The 13,675-nt window shown below is 42.6% G+C and overlaps 1 protein-coding gene across 1 annotated transcript in view; it reads right to left on the bottom strand.

Moving 5' to 3' along the window:
• The window catches only part of SGPP2 (sphingosine-1-phosphate phosphatase 2), a 135,874-nt gene that overhangs the window by 29,851 nt on the left and 92,348 nt on the right, over window positions 1–13,675 (bottom strand). Inside the window, exons 3-4 of the mRNA XM_003907999.4 lie at window positions 7,699–7,878; window positions 4,622–4,711 (exon numbers count right to left, since the gene is read on the bottom strand). Of these exons, the coding sequence (XP_003908048.2) occupies window positions 4,622–4,711; window positions 7,699–7,878 (270 nt within the window). The remainder of the gene's footprint in view (window positions 1–4,621; window positions 4,712–7,698; window positions 7,879–13,675) is intronic.

The following is a 13,675-nucleotide window of genomic DNA, read 5'->3' as shown; positions in this document are numbered from 1 at the left end:
TGCTAATGGACAATCCACCTGGTCACCCAAGATGGCAATGTACAGGATGTACAAGATTCATGTTGTTTTCGTGCCTGCTAAACACAACATCCACTCCAGAGCCCAGGGATCAAGGAGTCATTGCTACTTTCAATTCTTACTTTTTAAGAAACACATTTTGTAAGGCTGTAGCTACCATAGATTGTGATTCCTCTGATAGATCTGGACAAAGTAAATTGAAAACTTTCTGGAAAGGATTCACCATTCTAGATGCCATTAAGAACATTTGTGATTCATGCTCTTGGGAGGAGGTCAAGCTATCAACATTAACAGGAGTTTGGGAGATATTGATTCCAACACTTATGGATAACTTTGAGGGGGTTATGACTTCAGCGGAGGAAGTAACTGCAGATACGATTAAAATAGCAAGAGGCCGGGCACAGTGGCTCATGCCTGTAATCACAGCACTTTGGGAGACCAGGGTGGATGGATCAGTTTATGTCAGGAGTTCAAGACCCGCCTGGCCAACATGGTGAAACCTTGCTTCTACTAAAAATACAAAGATTAGCTGGGTATGGCAGTGCATGCCTGTAGTCCCAGCTACTTGGGAGGCTGAGGCAGGACAATGGCTTGAACCCGGGAGGCGGAGGTTGCAGTGAGTAAAGATCACGCCATTGCACTCCAGCCTGGGTGACAGAGTGAGACTCTGTCTCAAAAAAATAAAAAAATAAAAAGAATAGCAAGAGAACCAGAATTAGATGTGGAGCCTGAAGATGTGACTGAATTGCTGCAATCTCATGATAAAACTTGAATGGTTGAAGAGTTGCTTTTCATGGAAAAACAAAGAAAGTAATCTTTTCAGATGGAATCTACTCCAGGTGAAGATGCTGTGAACATTGTTAAAATGACAAGAAAGGACAGAATATTACATAAACGTTGTGGATAAAGCAATTGCAGGGTTTGAGAGGATTGACTCTAATTTTGAAAGTTCTACTCCAGGTAAAAGACTATCAAATATCATCACATGGTCTGGCATATGTAAAGGGGAGAAAAATAAGAAGAAAAAAAAAAACCAGCATTGGCATTCTACAAAGAAATCTTTCCTAAAAGGAAGAGTCCATTGATGCAACAAACTTCATTGTTGTCTATTTTAAGAAACAGGGCACGGTGGCTGACGCCTGTAATCCCAGCACTTTGTGAGGCTGAGGTGGTATGATTGCTTGAGCCCAGGAATTTGAGACAAGCCTGGGCAATATAGTGAGACACCGTCTCTACTAAAAATACGAAAATTAGCTAGATGTGGTGGTGCACGCCTGTAGTCCCAGCTACTCAGGAGGCTGAGGTATGAGAATTGCTTGAATCTGGAAGGCAGACATTGCAGTGAGCCAAGATCTCACCACTGCACTCTAGCCTGGGTGACAGACTGAGATGTTTCAAAAACAAAAACAAAAACAAAACTTGCCACAGCCACACCACCCTTGAGCAATCACCACCCTAATCAGTTAGCAGCCATCAACACCGAGCCAGACCCTCCACCAGCAAAAACATTATGACTCACAGAAGGACCAGATAATTGTTAGCATTTTTAGCAAAAAATTATTTCTAAATTAAGATATTATGTGTACACTGCTTTTTTTTAGACATAATGCAATTGCACACTTACAGACAACAGAATAGTGTAAACATTTTTATATGCACTGAGAGACAAAAAAAATTGTGTGACTTGCTTGTGATATTCACTTGACTGTGATGGTTTGGAACTGAACCCGCAATGACTCTGAGTTAGGCCTGGATGTCACCCTATACTTATCCATTCTGTCAGCGAACACTTGGGCCCACCTTTAGGCTATTGTGAATAAGGCTTCTCTGAACATGGGGGTGCAAATATCTTCAGAGAGATTTTTTAAGAAGCTTCCTGTGGGGTTTGAATATGTAGCTAGGGTTGAGAGCCATTATAAAAGACATTCCCTAGAGATTGTGAGGGGCCCAGGGAAGGGGCAGGCTACCATAGTTGGCTCAATCTGCTATTCCATCCTAACTATATCATCATGTCAGGTAATCAGCAGTGTAGACATCTGTCTCCTTGAGTAGACTTGGACACCTGAGGGGCGGGGTAGGTTTCTTTACCACAAGAGCTCCCAGATCTAGTTCCAAGCCCAGGGGCCTGTAGGAGCTGATTAAGTTGCTGCTGAATAAAGACTACTAATCCATAATTCTACCTTATCCTACTATTAAAACCAACTGTTCCCTTCTACCAGAAATTACTCATCATTGCACCGTAGGCCATTCTCTGGTCCTGTAGCCTGACTGGTACCTGGGCCTGAGCCTGAGTCAGGGTCTAAGATCTTTATGAAATAAAATTATGAGCATGAAAGAAGCCCTGGGTCCTCACAGAACAGATGGGGCTGGGCACAGTGGTTGCTGTGGCCTCTTGCTCCAGCTTCTTCTGGGACAAATGCTCCCAAAAGGAGGGTGGTACCCATTCCTTGCATCTGGATGAGAGGCTTAATCTATCTTCACCTAAATATCTGCTTACTGTCCCCACAACTCACTTTAAAAAGAAAAGGCTGTAGCTGTGTTTCTATTGAGGTGGGTTTTGTGTACTCTTTATTCATCTCTGTAGCTCCACATGCTTGTGCTTACTTTCATTTTAACTTTAACCCAAGTTCTCAAGATCATTCTTTTTTAAATTTTACTTTAAGTCCTGAGATACATGTACAGAATGTACAGGTTTGTTACACAGGTATACGTGTGCCACGGTGGTTTGCTGCACCTACTGACCATCCTCTAAGTTCCCTCCCCTCACCCCCTACCTCCCAACAGGCCCTGGTGTGTGTTGTTCCCCTCCCTGTGTCCATGTGTTCTCATTGTTCAACTCCTATGTATGAGTGAGAACATGCGTGTTAGGTTTTTTGTTCCTGTGTTAGTTTGCTGAGGATGATGGCTTCCAGCTTCATCCAAGTCTCTGCAAAGGACATGCTCTCATTCCTTTTCATGGCTGCATAGTATTCCATGATGTATATGTACCATATTTTCTTTATCCAGTCTATTAATACCAAGATCATTTTTTATTAAAGCCTACAGAAATTAAACAGTAGCCCCAGATAAAAAGAGATGCCAGAGAACCCAAGAGTTCTTCATTCCATATTAATGTCCATGAACATATTTGGAGAGAACCTCTTTGTAACACGAAGCAGCAGTGTAGCAAATTGAGAATGCCCTCCTCCCTTCCTTCCCTCCATTTTAGAAGCCACCAGTGTGGTGTGACGTGGGATGGGGACAGCAAGGATGTGCCTTGGAAGGTAAAATTACAGGACTGGCCCTTCATTGCTCCTTTCTTATTTCCAAGATCTGAGGTCCACCTTCACCCAGACAGCACCCAGGTCAGGGCTAGGCTGAGGTGAAGCTGGTGAGGCATAGCATGCAAATACAAGGTCAGATCTTGTCTTCACTTAAAATTTGACTATTTAGCTCATCATGGGGTTTTGTGGCATGAATTTTGATTTTTTAAAAAACTGCATTCAAATTATTTATCTTGATTCCTGAGATTTTTAGCACGCCTTAAACTTGGAGACTTGCCTGCCTCTTCTGAGGCCTGGCCTTGAGTCGGTTACTATCAGCACCTTCCTTTGCATTTTAAGAGGAAAGCATAATGTTGCTCTCTGATAGATCCTTGGGAAGCCGTAAACCCCCTTCTCTGAGTTACTTCGGCCTCTGTTCCTTTTGACAAACGATCTCCCCAATCTGTTCACTTTGTGGCTTCTGCCCTTCTGCCCCCTCCCTTCCATGTTTCCCATAAAAAACCCACACCAGGGACCAGGGAGAGAAGCAAGAAGGCCCGTGTGGGGCATGGGCCTTTCCCTCCCAGGTTTTTTGCTAACTTAACTTTAGAGCTTCAGAATTGAGATAAACACATAATGAGCAAGTGCCCATTTCTTTTTAAAGAAATCTTTCTTGTACCCATTACGATGATAAATAGCGCCCCTGTGGTCAACCACGGCCAGCCTTACACTCTGGAACTTCAAGGCAGCCGTGGGAAATTGAATTCTCAAGGACTTTAACTGTGCCAATCATGGCGGCCCTGGAAAATATTTCTAATATGGTAAAAGGGTGGATGGACTTTTAGATGCAGATGGGACTCTGTGTTCCCACCACTGCCTCCAGCCTAAAACAGTATGGAAGGAAGCAAAGCCATGATTCCGGGCTCCTCTGACCTGGTGGGACGCTTACCTTGCAAGGGCACTGGAGATCCCTGATTTCAGGCCCCTCTCTGTGAAGACCTAAGTGGGGAACTGCGACTACTCACTTGTGTCTATGAGCCTGGGGGCTTTTCCTGCACTGCTTGCCGCACCGTCAGTAAACCGATGTGAATATAGATGACCGGAGTCTCCAACGCTGTTCTAGCCCATTTCCAAAATCTTGAGGGTTCAGCGTGGCTCAGCCTCATTGATATTACCTTAATGTTTCATTATTATTATCGTACATGCACCCGAACATAATAATTACTTAATGCATTGGCATGATGAGAAATATAATTACATATGCAAATAATTTTATAAACAAGTAGTATGAGAAACATATTGACACAGTGACCACAATACCATTCAAACAATCGCCACAAGACCTGACCACAAAGTCTTACCAGGACCGTATGCATCCCAGTGTAGAGCCTGCTGAGACACACCAAGGTGGAAAACACCACGGCCATCACCAGTCCCAACACAAATGGATACTGTGGGGTAAGGAGAAAAAACAAGGGAATTAGATCACACTCAGACATATGATTTCATGTCATAGGTGGGAATAGGGTTCATTAATGCAAGAATTGCTAGTCCAAATCTTGCATTTCCCAGACCAGCAATCTGATTATCTAAAAACATTTTCTAAACGGGGAGACAGAAGAAAGAGAAGGGGAAGATACCGAGGTATACAGTTCTGGGAGGAAGTTTCCAACATATAAGCATGCACATGAGACGTAGTAGGACTTGGCTTTAAGACTCATGACCACAACTACAGTGCTGGCAGTTTTAGTGAAATGAATAACTTTGATTTCTACCTATTCTTAAATCAGAGCGACAAGAAACAAACAATTTGACCAAGAAGCAAGGTAGATAGATAGCCAGGGCTATAATCTGAAAATCGCAACAAGCAACTTCTCCTCCTCTGTGGAAGACGCAGGGGCAATGGGACCAAAGTAAGAATCGGCATATTTGCGTCCAGATGTCAAAAGCACTTGTGCAGATTCTACTGACTCTCAACATTTGATGCTGAGTAATACTAGTGGCTGGAGAAATCTGGCTAATGCTGAATCATATAAGGAACACACAGATACTCTGCTTATAAACTAGACATAGGCATGTAATCCACCTGCTTCAAGCACTAGTGTCTGTGGTATTCCGTAGTAAGATCAAAGACAATAGAGCACTGTCTGTATTAGGCAAAGCACTTTATCCTATCTCCCTTAGTCTTCACATAACCCTATGAAGTAGGCTCAGTTATTAGCCCCATTTTACAAATGAGGAAGCCCTTAACCATGAGAGTAAATGACATTGTTAATAAACTTTATCACAAAGGCACTTTCCCCTCAGTGCTCCCATTTGGCCCTCACAACAAGAGCTTGGGGTTCAGAGAAGTGAAATGATCTGCCTGAAGTCACACAGCCAGTAAGTGAGAGTCAGAACTGCAGGCCATGCCTTCTGAGTCCAACCCCAGTATGTTCTCTCCCATGTAACACGTGAGTACCATAACACCTGATTGTCATGTCTGTTCTTAAGTTTTATCATTAACTAAGTCTCAGATTTTAATTTAAAAGTGTTAAGAATTAATGAGTTAATATATTTGGAAATTAGGGTGTGGGCAGTAGCCTCAACACACATTTAAAAAATTTTATTTCAATAGTTTTTGGGTTACTCAACACACATAAACCAATATATATGTAAATAAATATATATAAATAAACCAATACATATAAAATATATAAATAAACCAATATTTAGAGCTGTTTATGAGCAAATAACTCAGCTAGCTAAATACATTCACCATTAAAAATCAAATAGGAAAGAAATTCACAACATGACTCTGATCTTATGAAAACTGCTACATCATGTAAGTTGACAAGAATTTTTTAAGGAGGACTGGGCAGCTCTGCAATGGATGTGTCTGTGGTGATAGTGGTGGTTTTGCTGCTGTGAGCCTCCACTTGCTGCTTTTCTCTTAAGTGACATTACCATGTTCATAGACTTCTCTGGGCACCAAGAGCAACCCAATGGGAGCTGGTGCTTGGCCCACTATGTCCTTCTAGGGCAGCTGACATTGGGTACAACATGGCTCAGCAGCCTGCACTAAGTTAATTCAGACAGTGCTGAGGGCTCAGACATTGTTTGACCTTGGCATGACATTTAAGTAACTTATGACAAAAGATGATATCTAGTCAAATATATTCCTTGTAACTGTCCCTTTCTTATGTAAGAGAGGTCTAAACCCAGATGACCAGGTAGAAGGCTATAGCAGTAGAGCTGGGACCCGACACTAGTCCTGGTCTTTCCAGCTACATGAAGCTTGACTTCCTGCTTCTGCATAACCTGGAATGTGGAACATCCCTGGTCTTCTGGGGTAAAGGGACAGGGAAAAACAATGCTGCCATTTATCTACAAGACTGCTAGATTTAACGGAATCTAAAACTTCCAGTGGGGCTGGGTGCAGTGGCTCATGCCTGTAATCCCAGTGCTTTGGGAAGCCCAGGCAGGCAGATTGCTTGAGGCCAGGAGTTCAAGACCAGCCTGGGCAACACAGCGAGATCCCTTCACTATAAAAAATTTTTAAAAATTAGCTGAGTGTAGTGGTGCATAGCTGTGGTCTCAGCTACTTGAGAAGCTGAGATGGGAGGATTGCTTGAGCCCAGAAGGTCAACACTGCAGTGAGCGCTGATGGTGCCACTGTACTCCAGCCCTAGCAACAGAGACCCTGTCTCAAAAACAAACAAATAAACAAACAAACAAATAAAACTTCCAAGGGGTAAAAGATAACACTTATAAAATTAAACAGAGGATTAGAGCCATAGGTCTCAAATAGGAAAAATAACTTCATTGCTGTAATAATATAACCTTTTAAGTCTTACTATAATTGGCATTTAAGTAGATATTAAGTAAAATTCTTTTATTTTCAGCATTTATTAATCCTCTGCCATTTAGAACATTCTAGAAAACTTCGAGCCATCGTTTCTAGTGGCTGAGCCTTAACCAGGGCACAGACATCCTTAGAGGCTAATTTGAGTCACAGACTCTTTGCTGCCCCAGGCCCCGGGGAGTCTGGCAGAGGGATTTGGTGGAATCATCTCAGCCCTGGAGAATCATTTACTAGGACATAAACTCCTCTTGCAAACAGAGGATGAGAACACTAATTCAAGCACTGTCTCGTCAGGCAGCCCAGGGTGATAATACATGCTGGTCTCCGGGGATGGTCCATATTATGCTAGTTGTCCTGGTGTCATTATTAACGGTGCTGATGTTCACACTCAGGCATAACCTGATTTAGATGCTAAATTATATGATCACTTTATTTATGATGCAATTGTCATCTGCTTAATAGGTTTCAGTTTCTCTTAATCTTTATTTCATAAACCTTAAGGTCTCTCAAAGCAGCTTTAAGAGAAAATTGAGAAGTGCAGCCTCTATTTGCTACCACAGTAGATGGGTAGGAAGAAGAACGAGACCACCTTACCTGGTATCTGTCCATAGTAGAGATAAGGAGGGTGAAGGCGATGGCGGTGGCCGCCATGGCGTGGGTGGACGGCATTCCATATTCAGCAATCAGTCTCTTTTCCAGTTTCACAACCGGAGGGGAGGAGGGACGGGGCCACTTCAAGATATCCTTGGCCACTTGGCCAATATACATCACCAACTGCAAAACCAAAAGACCGAGGTAAGTCTAATCAAATAAGGAAAATGAATGCATTTCCAAGTGTCATGTATATATTTTGGGGTTCTCAGGTTGTTGGCTGAAAGCTCCTTTCTCTCTGACCAGCTACTTGTTGGCAAAGTCTTGTAGGATGTTTTAGTTGGTAAAAAGAGAACAGGCTTTCTGGATTCCATAGGACCACTGAGCAAGTAAGATATGACATTAATGCAATATATTATTTATTTTAATCGTATATTTAACAAACACTTATGTAGCTTATATAAGTGCTGGGCACTGTTCTAGGAGCTTTGCAGATTTTTACTCAATCCAGTAACACCTGGAGAATGCAGACCAATTTTACAGATGAGTACACCATTGCGCACTCATCCACAGGCACACAGTCAGCAAGTGGCAGAACTGGGATTAGAATCTAGAAAGTCTGACTTCAAAGTCTGTACTCAAACTATCACATGATGCTACCTCCAAAACAGGATGGTCCTGCGCTAAAGATAACCTAATACTCAAACTAGGAAGCGCTTGTTTTCAAATTGTAACACAAAAGCCACTGTTTTTACTGGAACAGCTAGTAAGATACTTTTTGAATGCTACTGTTGTATGTAGGCAACATACTGGATTTACTGTAACTTCTTTAATAATCAGGAGCATCAGTCAAATAAATGGCATGGGTATTTTCAGTCTTTAAAGACTCAGGTTGGGTGCGTGGCTAATGCCTGTAATCCCAACACTTTGGGAGGCCAAGGCGGGAGGACAGCTTGAGCCCAGGAGTTCAAGGCAAGCCTGGGCAAGATGGTGAGACCCTGTCTCTACAGAAAATTTAAAAATTTGTCAGGTGCGCATGGAATACTATGCAGCCATAAAAAAGGATGAGTTCATGTCCTTTGTAGGGACATGGATGAAGCTGGAAACCATAATTCTCGGCAAACTATCGTAAGGTCAAAAAACCAAACACCGCATGTTCTCACTCATAGGTGGGAACTGAACAATGAGAACACTTGGACACAGGGTGGGGAACATCACACACCAAGGCCTGTCGTGGGGTGCGGGGAGGGAGGAGGGATAGCATTAGGAGATATACCTAATGTAAATGACGAGTTAATGGGTGCAGCACACCAACATGGCACATGTATACATATGTAACAAACCTGCATGTTGTGCGCATGTACCCTAGAACTTAAAGTATAATAATAAAAAAAAATGTTAAAAAAAATTGTCTGGTGTGATGGTGTATGTCTGTGGAACCAGCTACTTGAGAGGCTGAGGTGGAAGGATTGCTTGAGACCAGGAATTTGAGGCTGCAGTTCCAGATTAGGGCCACTGCACTGTAGCCTGGGCAACAGAGCAAGACCCTGTCTCAAAAAAAAGGGCTCGATATGGAGGGTTTTTGTTTGTTTGTTTGTTTGTTTTATGGAGTCTCACTCTGTTGCCCAGGCTGGAATGCACACTGTACCCAGCACACTGCAACCTCCGCCTCTTGGATTCAAGTAATTCTCTTGCCTCAGACTCCTGACTAGCTGGGATTACAGATGTCTGCCACCATGCCCAGCTAATTTTTGTGTTTTTGTAGAGACAGGGTTTCACCATGTTGGTCAAGCTGGCCTTGAACTCCTGACCTCAGGTGATCCGCCTGCCTCAGCCTCCCAAAGTGCTGGGATTACAGACATGAGCTGCCATGCCTGGCCTAATATGGAGATTTTTAAAATGATTTTTCCATGAGGTCATTAATGAAGAAATATTCTCCCTCCTTTTTTTAAAGCAGAAGATAGGAATGAGAATTTGATGTACATGAACAGTTCTCAAAAGAAGACATGCAAGTGTTCATATCTACTGAAAAAAAGACATGGAAAAATGCTCAGCATCACTAATTGTCAGAGAAATACAAGTCAAAAATCACGATGAGATACCACCTCACACCAGTCAGAATCGCTATTATTAAAAAGTCAAAAAACAAAAGATGCTAGTGAGGCTGTGGGGAAAGGAAATGCTTATACACTGCTGGTGGGAATGTAAATTAGTTCAGTCACTGTGGAAAGCAGTTTGGAGATTTCTCAGAGAACTTAAATCAGAGCTACTGTTCGACTCAGTAATCCCATTACTGAGTATATACCCAAAGGAAAATAGATCATTATACCAAAAAGACACATATGCTCATCTGTTCATTGCAGCAGTATTCACGACAGCAAAGACATAGAATCCACCTAGGTGCCTATCAATAGTGGACTAGATAAAGAAAATGTGGTACACGTACACTATGGAATACTACACAGCCATAAAAAAGAACAAAATCATGTCCTTGCAACAACATGGATGGAGCTGGAAGTCAAAATACTAAGCAAATTATTTCAGGAACAGAAAACCAAATACCACATGTTCTCACTTATAACTATGAGCTAAATATTGAGTGCACAACGACATAAACATGGGAACAACAGACACTGTGGACCACTAAAGGGGGAGGGAGTAGGTTGAAAAACTATTGTTTATTATGCTCACTCCCTGGGTGCACTATACCCCTGTGACAAACCTGCACATGTATTCCCCATATCTAAAATAAAAGTTGATTTAAAAAAAAAAAGAATTGGATGCCCACACCCTTTAAAAGTGAATAGGATTATTAACAACAGACTTGTTTATTTTGTCAAGGAGTGAATAGGATTATTAACAACAGACTAATTTACCTTGTCAAAGAAATTTACAGGACAACTTCATAATCTAATATGTAAGAGCAATGTATTTACTTAAGTACCTGCCTTTGCAACTTAAAGCATTGTCTGAGAACTGGCTGTACCAGCCCCACCCAGGAGCTGCTTTAACATGCATCATCTCAGGACCCTCCTTAGAATCTCTGTTTTCACAAGATTGCCAGGTGATTGGTGTGCACAGGGGAATTTAAGAAGCACTGCGCTATACAGTCCTTTTGTACAAATCACTTTGTCGTGGGCTTTAATCATAAAACGTATCTTACCAGGACTGTGTTGATCTTACCAGGGTTTTATTTAGCTCATGATGGATGGCATTACCTTGCTTGGAACAAAACCCACTATGAGAGCTATTTCAAAATAATTTTGATTAGTCAACTGGATTGCTGTAGGAGTTCCCACATTCTAGTGTTTTCTTTTAACTCCTTGAGTTGCCGGTTAATTCCATGCATAATTCCAGCAAACCCAGTCACCACCCCCCCACCCCCAGAAGGTCTTGCACACGTGTTTGTGCTTCACTGCCACTTTGCTCTGGGCTAGAAACCAAGAACCACTCCCTGTGCACAGCAGGCCAAATCCACAGGCTATAAAGCCTCAGCGACAATTACTCTGAATTCCATAGCTGCAATTTCCAATTGGACTTTGAAACTTAACTTCTTTACCATTCACTTAACCACCAGGAACTACTCTTCCTGGAAATCAGCTCACTCTTTTTATGTTTCTGCCTCCCTCCTGTGAACCTGTAAAAACCACATCTAACTGACCATTATCTGGGGAGTTGAAAATCTGGCAGGTATTATCGACTACTGGGAATTTCTGAGAAGCTGCTTGAAATATACTTCTCAGTCCTACTTCTTCCTCACCCACCAACATAAACAAAATATTATAGGCATAACTACTAATCCCAGTCCCCTCAAAAATACTTAACATTTTCACACCCTAACATAGAGGATAAGGGTAAAAATATATTTAAAATCCTCCAAAACAGGAAACCTTGAAATCATAAAAATAATGATTGGGTGACTCTCCTTCAGATAAAGTTTAATTTCTTTGAGGTTCATGAGTTCCTTTGTCTTCATTTATATTTCACCTTCTACGTTTGAAAGTTTTGTGGAATTAGGAAAATTATTCATTTTATTTAAAAATACTACAGCTGCATATTATGTCTCATTAATAAGTTTCAAATAACACTGACTGTGATCACAGCTCTCTTTAAACAAGAGAAAATAGTTAGAGCTACATTTTTCTTTTTTTTTTTTTTGAGACGGAGTCTCGCTCTGTCACCCAGGCTGGAGTGCAGTGGCCGGATCTCAGCTCGCTGCAAGCTCCGCCTTCCGGGTTCCCGCCATTCTCCTGCCTCAGCCTCCCGAGTAGCTGGAACTACAGGCACCCGCCACCTCGCCCGGCTAGTTTTTTTACATTTTTTAGTAGAGATGGGGTTTCACTGTGTTAGCCAGGATGGTCTCGATCTCCTGACCTTGTGATCCGCCCGTCTCGGCCTCCCAAAGTGCTTGGATTACAGGCTTGAGCCACCGCGCCCAGCCAGAGCTACATTTTTCAAGTTGCAGAGGAAAAGTATCACTCTCAGAAGGTTGCATCCTGTCTCTGGCATTGCCGTTTGTGACAATGATGCTATGATGAGCCAAGCCTTGCATTTGGTCCCAATCCTTGAGTAGGGAAAACAGTAACACAGTAAGAAGATTTCAGAGGATAATGTGAAAAGGCTTGGAAAAACAATCCACAGAATTCTATGAGTAGGTGTATATATATATATGTGTGTATATATATAGAAAAACTCTGGTTCAACTGGATGGCCAGGGAACCTGGGGCGGGCTAAAGTGATATAGGAGAGTTCCCTGACCCCCGTCACAGGATGTGCGACAGGCGTGTGGGTCGTCTGTTTGGCTGCAGCTGCTGCTCAAACCCCTTACGGGAGGAGAAGCACGCAGACGAGCAGGGTGCAGGGAGCCCAGGCAAGTGCTCTTGGGGCTCTGGTCCCAGGTTAGGAGTCTAGGGATGTGTGTCTGCAACTCTCAAAGCCCCAGTGGGTATGCTACAGTGCTCTTTTAGCTCTGCCGTCACTGACAGCTTAAGTGTTAACCAGCTCAGTGCCATCTTGGTACCCGGGTTCTTGTCCAGCGTGCAGGAAGGATCAGGTCACACATGGACTTGATGGATGGTGAATACAGGGGTTTTACTGAGTGGTGGAGGTGGCTCTCAGTGGAATGGATGGCGAGTTGGAAGGGGGATGGAGTGGGAAAATGATCTTCCCCTGGAGTTTGGTTATCCAGCAGCTGATCTCCTCTCCGGTTGTCTCCAGCTGAACTCCTCTGGATGTTCAGACGTTTTTTCTCTTCTCTCCTTCTCTGCTGTGCCATTCTGCTGCTCTTCTGTTTTGTCTGCCTGTGGAGCCTGGGATTTGGAGTTTATATGGGTACAGGATAGGGGGGTGTGAAAACAGGAATGCCTGTTCCTATTTAGGGCAGTGGGTTTCCAGGCTGGAGGGTGGGGTCTTTGCCAGGGGACCACCCTCTTCTACCCAGTATTTCCCTGTCTCCTGTCTGTATCAAAAGGAAGATGGTTTAACTTAAGGATGGGTAAAGAAGCATCCAGGATACTGGATAATACGTAGTGGGAACTACTAGGAGGTTAGAACCACTAGAGTTTAAACTGTGAGGCACACTGCTACACATCCACTAGAAGGGCTAAGTTTCCCATTTTCTAAATGAAAATAAAATAGTGCTCATCTCCTAGATTTGTTAGGAGAACAAAATGAGAAAACATACGCAAAACTCTTAGTATAGTGCCTGGCACATAGAAAGTGACCAATATACATTACTGTAACAGTCAGCAATTATATTTTTATCCAACAAATATTTATTGGGGACCTACTGCTATGGTCTAAATGTGTTCCCCAAAATTCACAAGACTGACACATCAAGAGTTGGTGAGGACCTGGAGCAGCTGAACCTGTCATACGCCTCTGGAGGAAACACAAAATGGTACCACCACTTTGGAAAATAGTTTGGTAGTTTCTTAAAAAGTCTACTTATATACTTATATGATAAGTTTCTTAACATATA

This window comes from Papio anubis, chromosome 10, assembly GCF_008728515.1.
Source record: "Papio anubis isolate 15944 chromosome 10, Panubis1.0, whole genome shotgun sequence".
Lineage (NCBI taxonomy): Eukaryota > Metazoa > Chordata > Mammalia > Primates > Cercopithecidae > Papio > Papio anubis.
The sequence above is the reverse complement of the archived record's forward strand: the minus strand, read 5'-3'. Positions and strand labels throughout refer to the sequence as shown.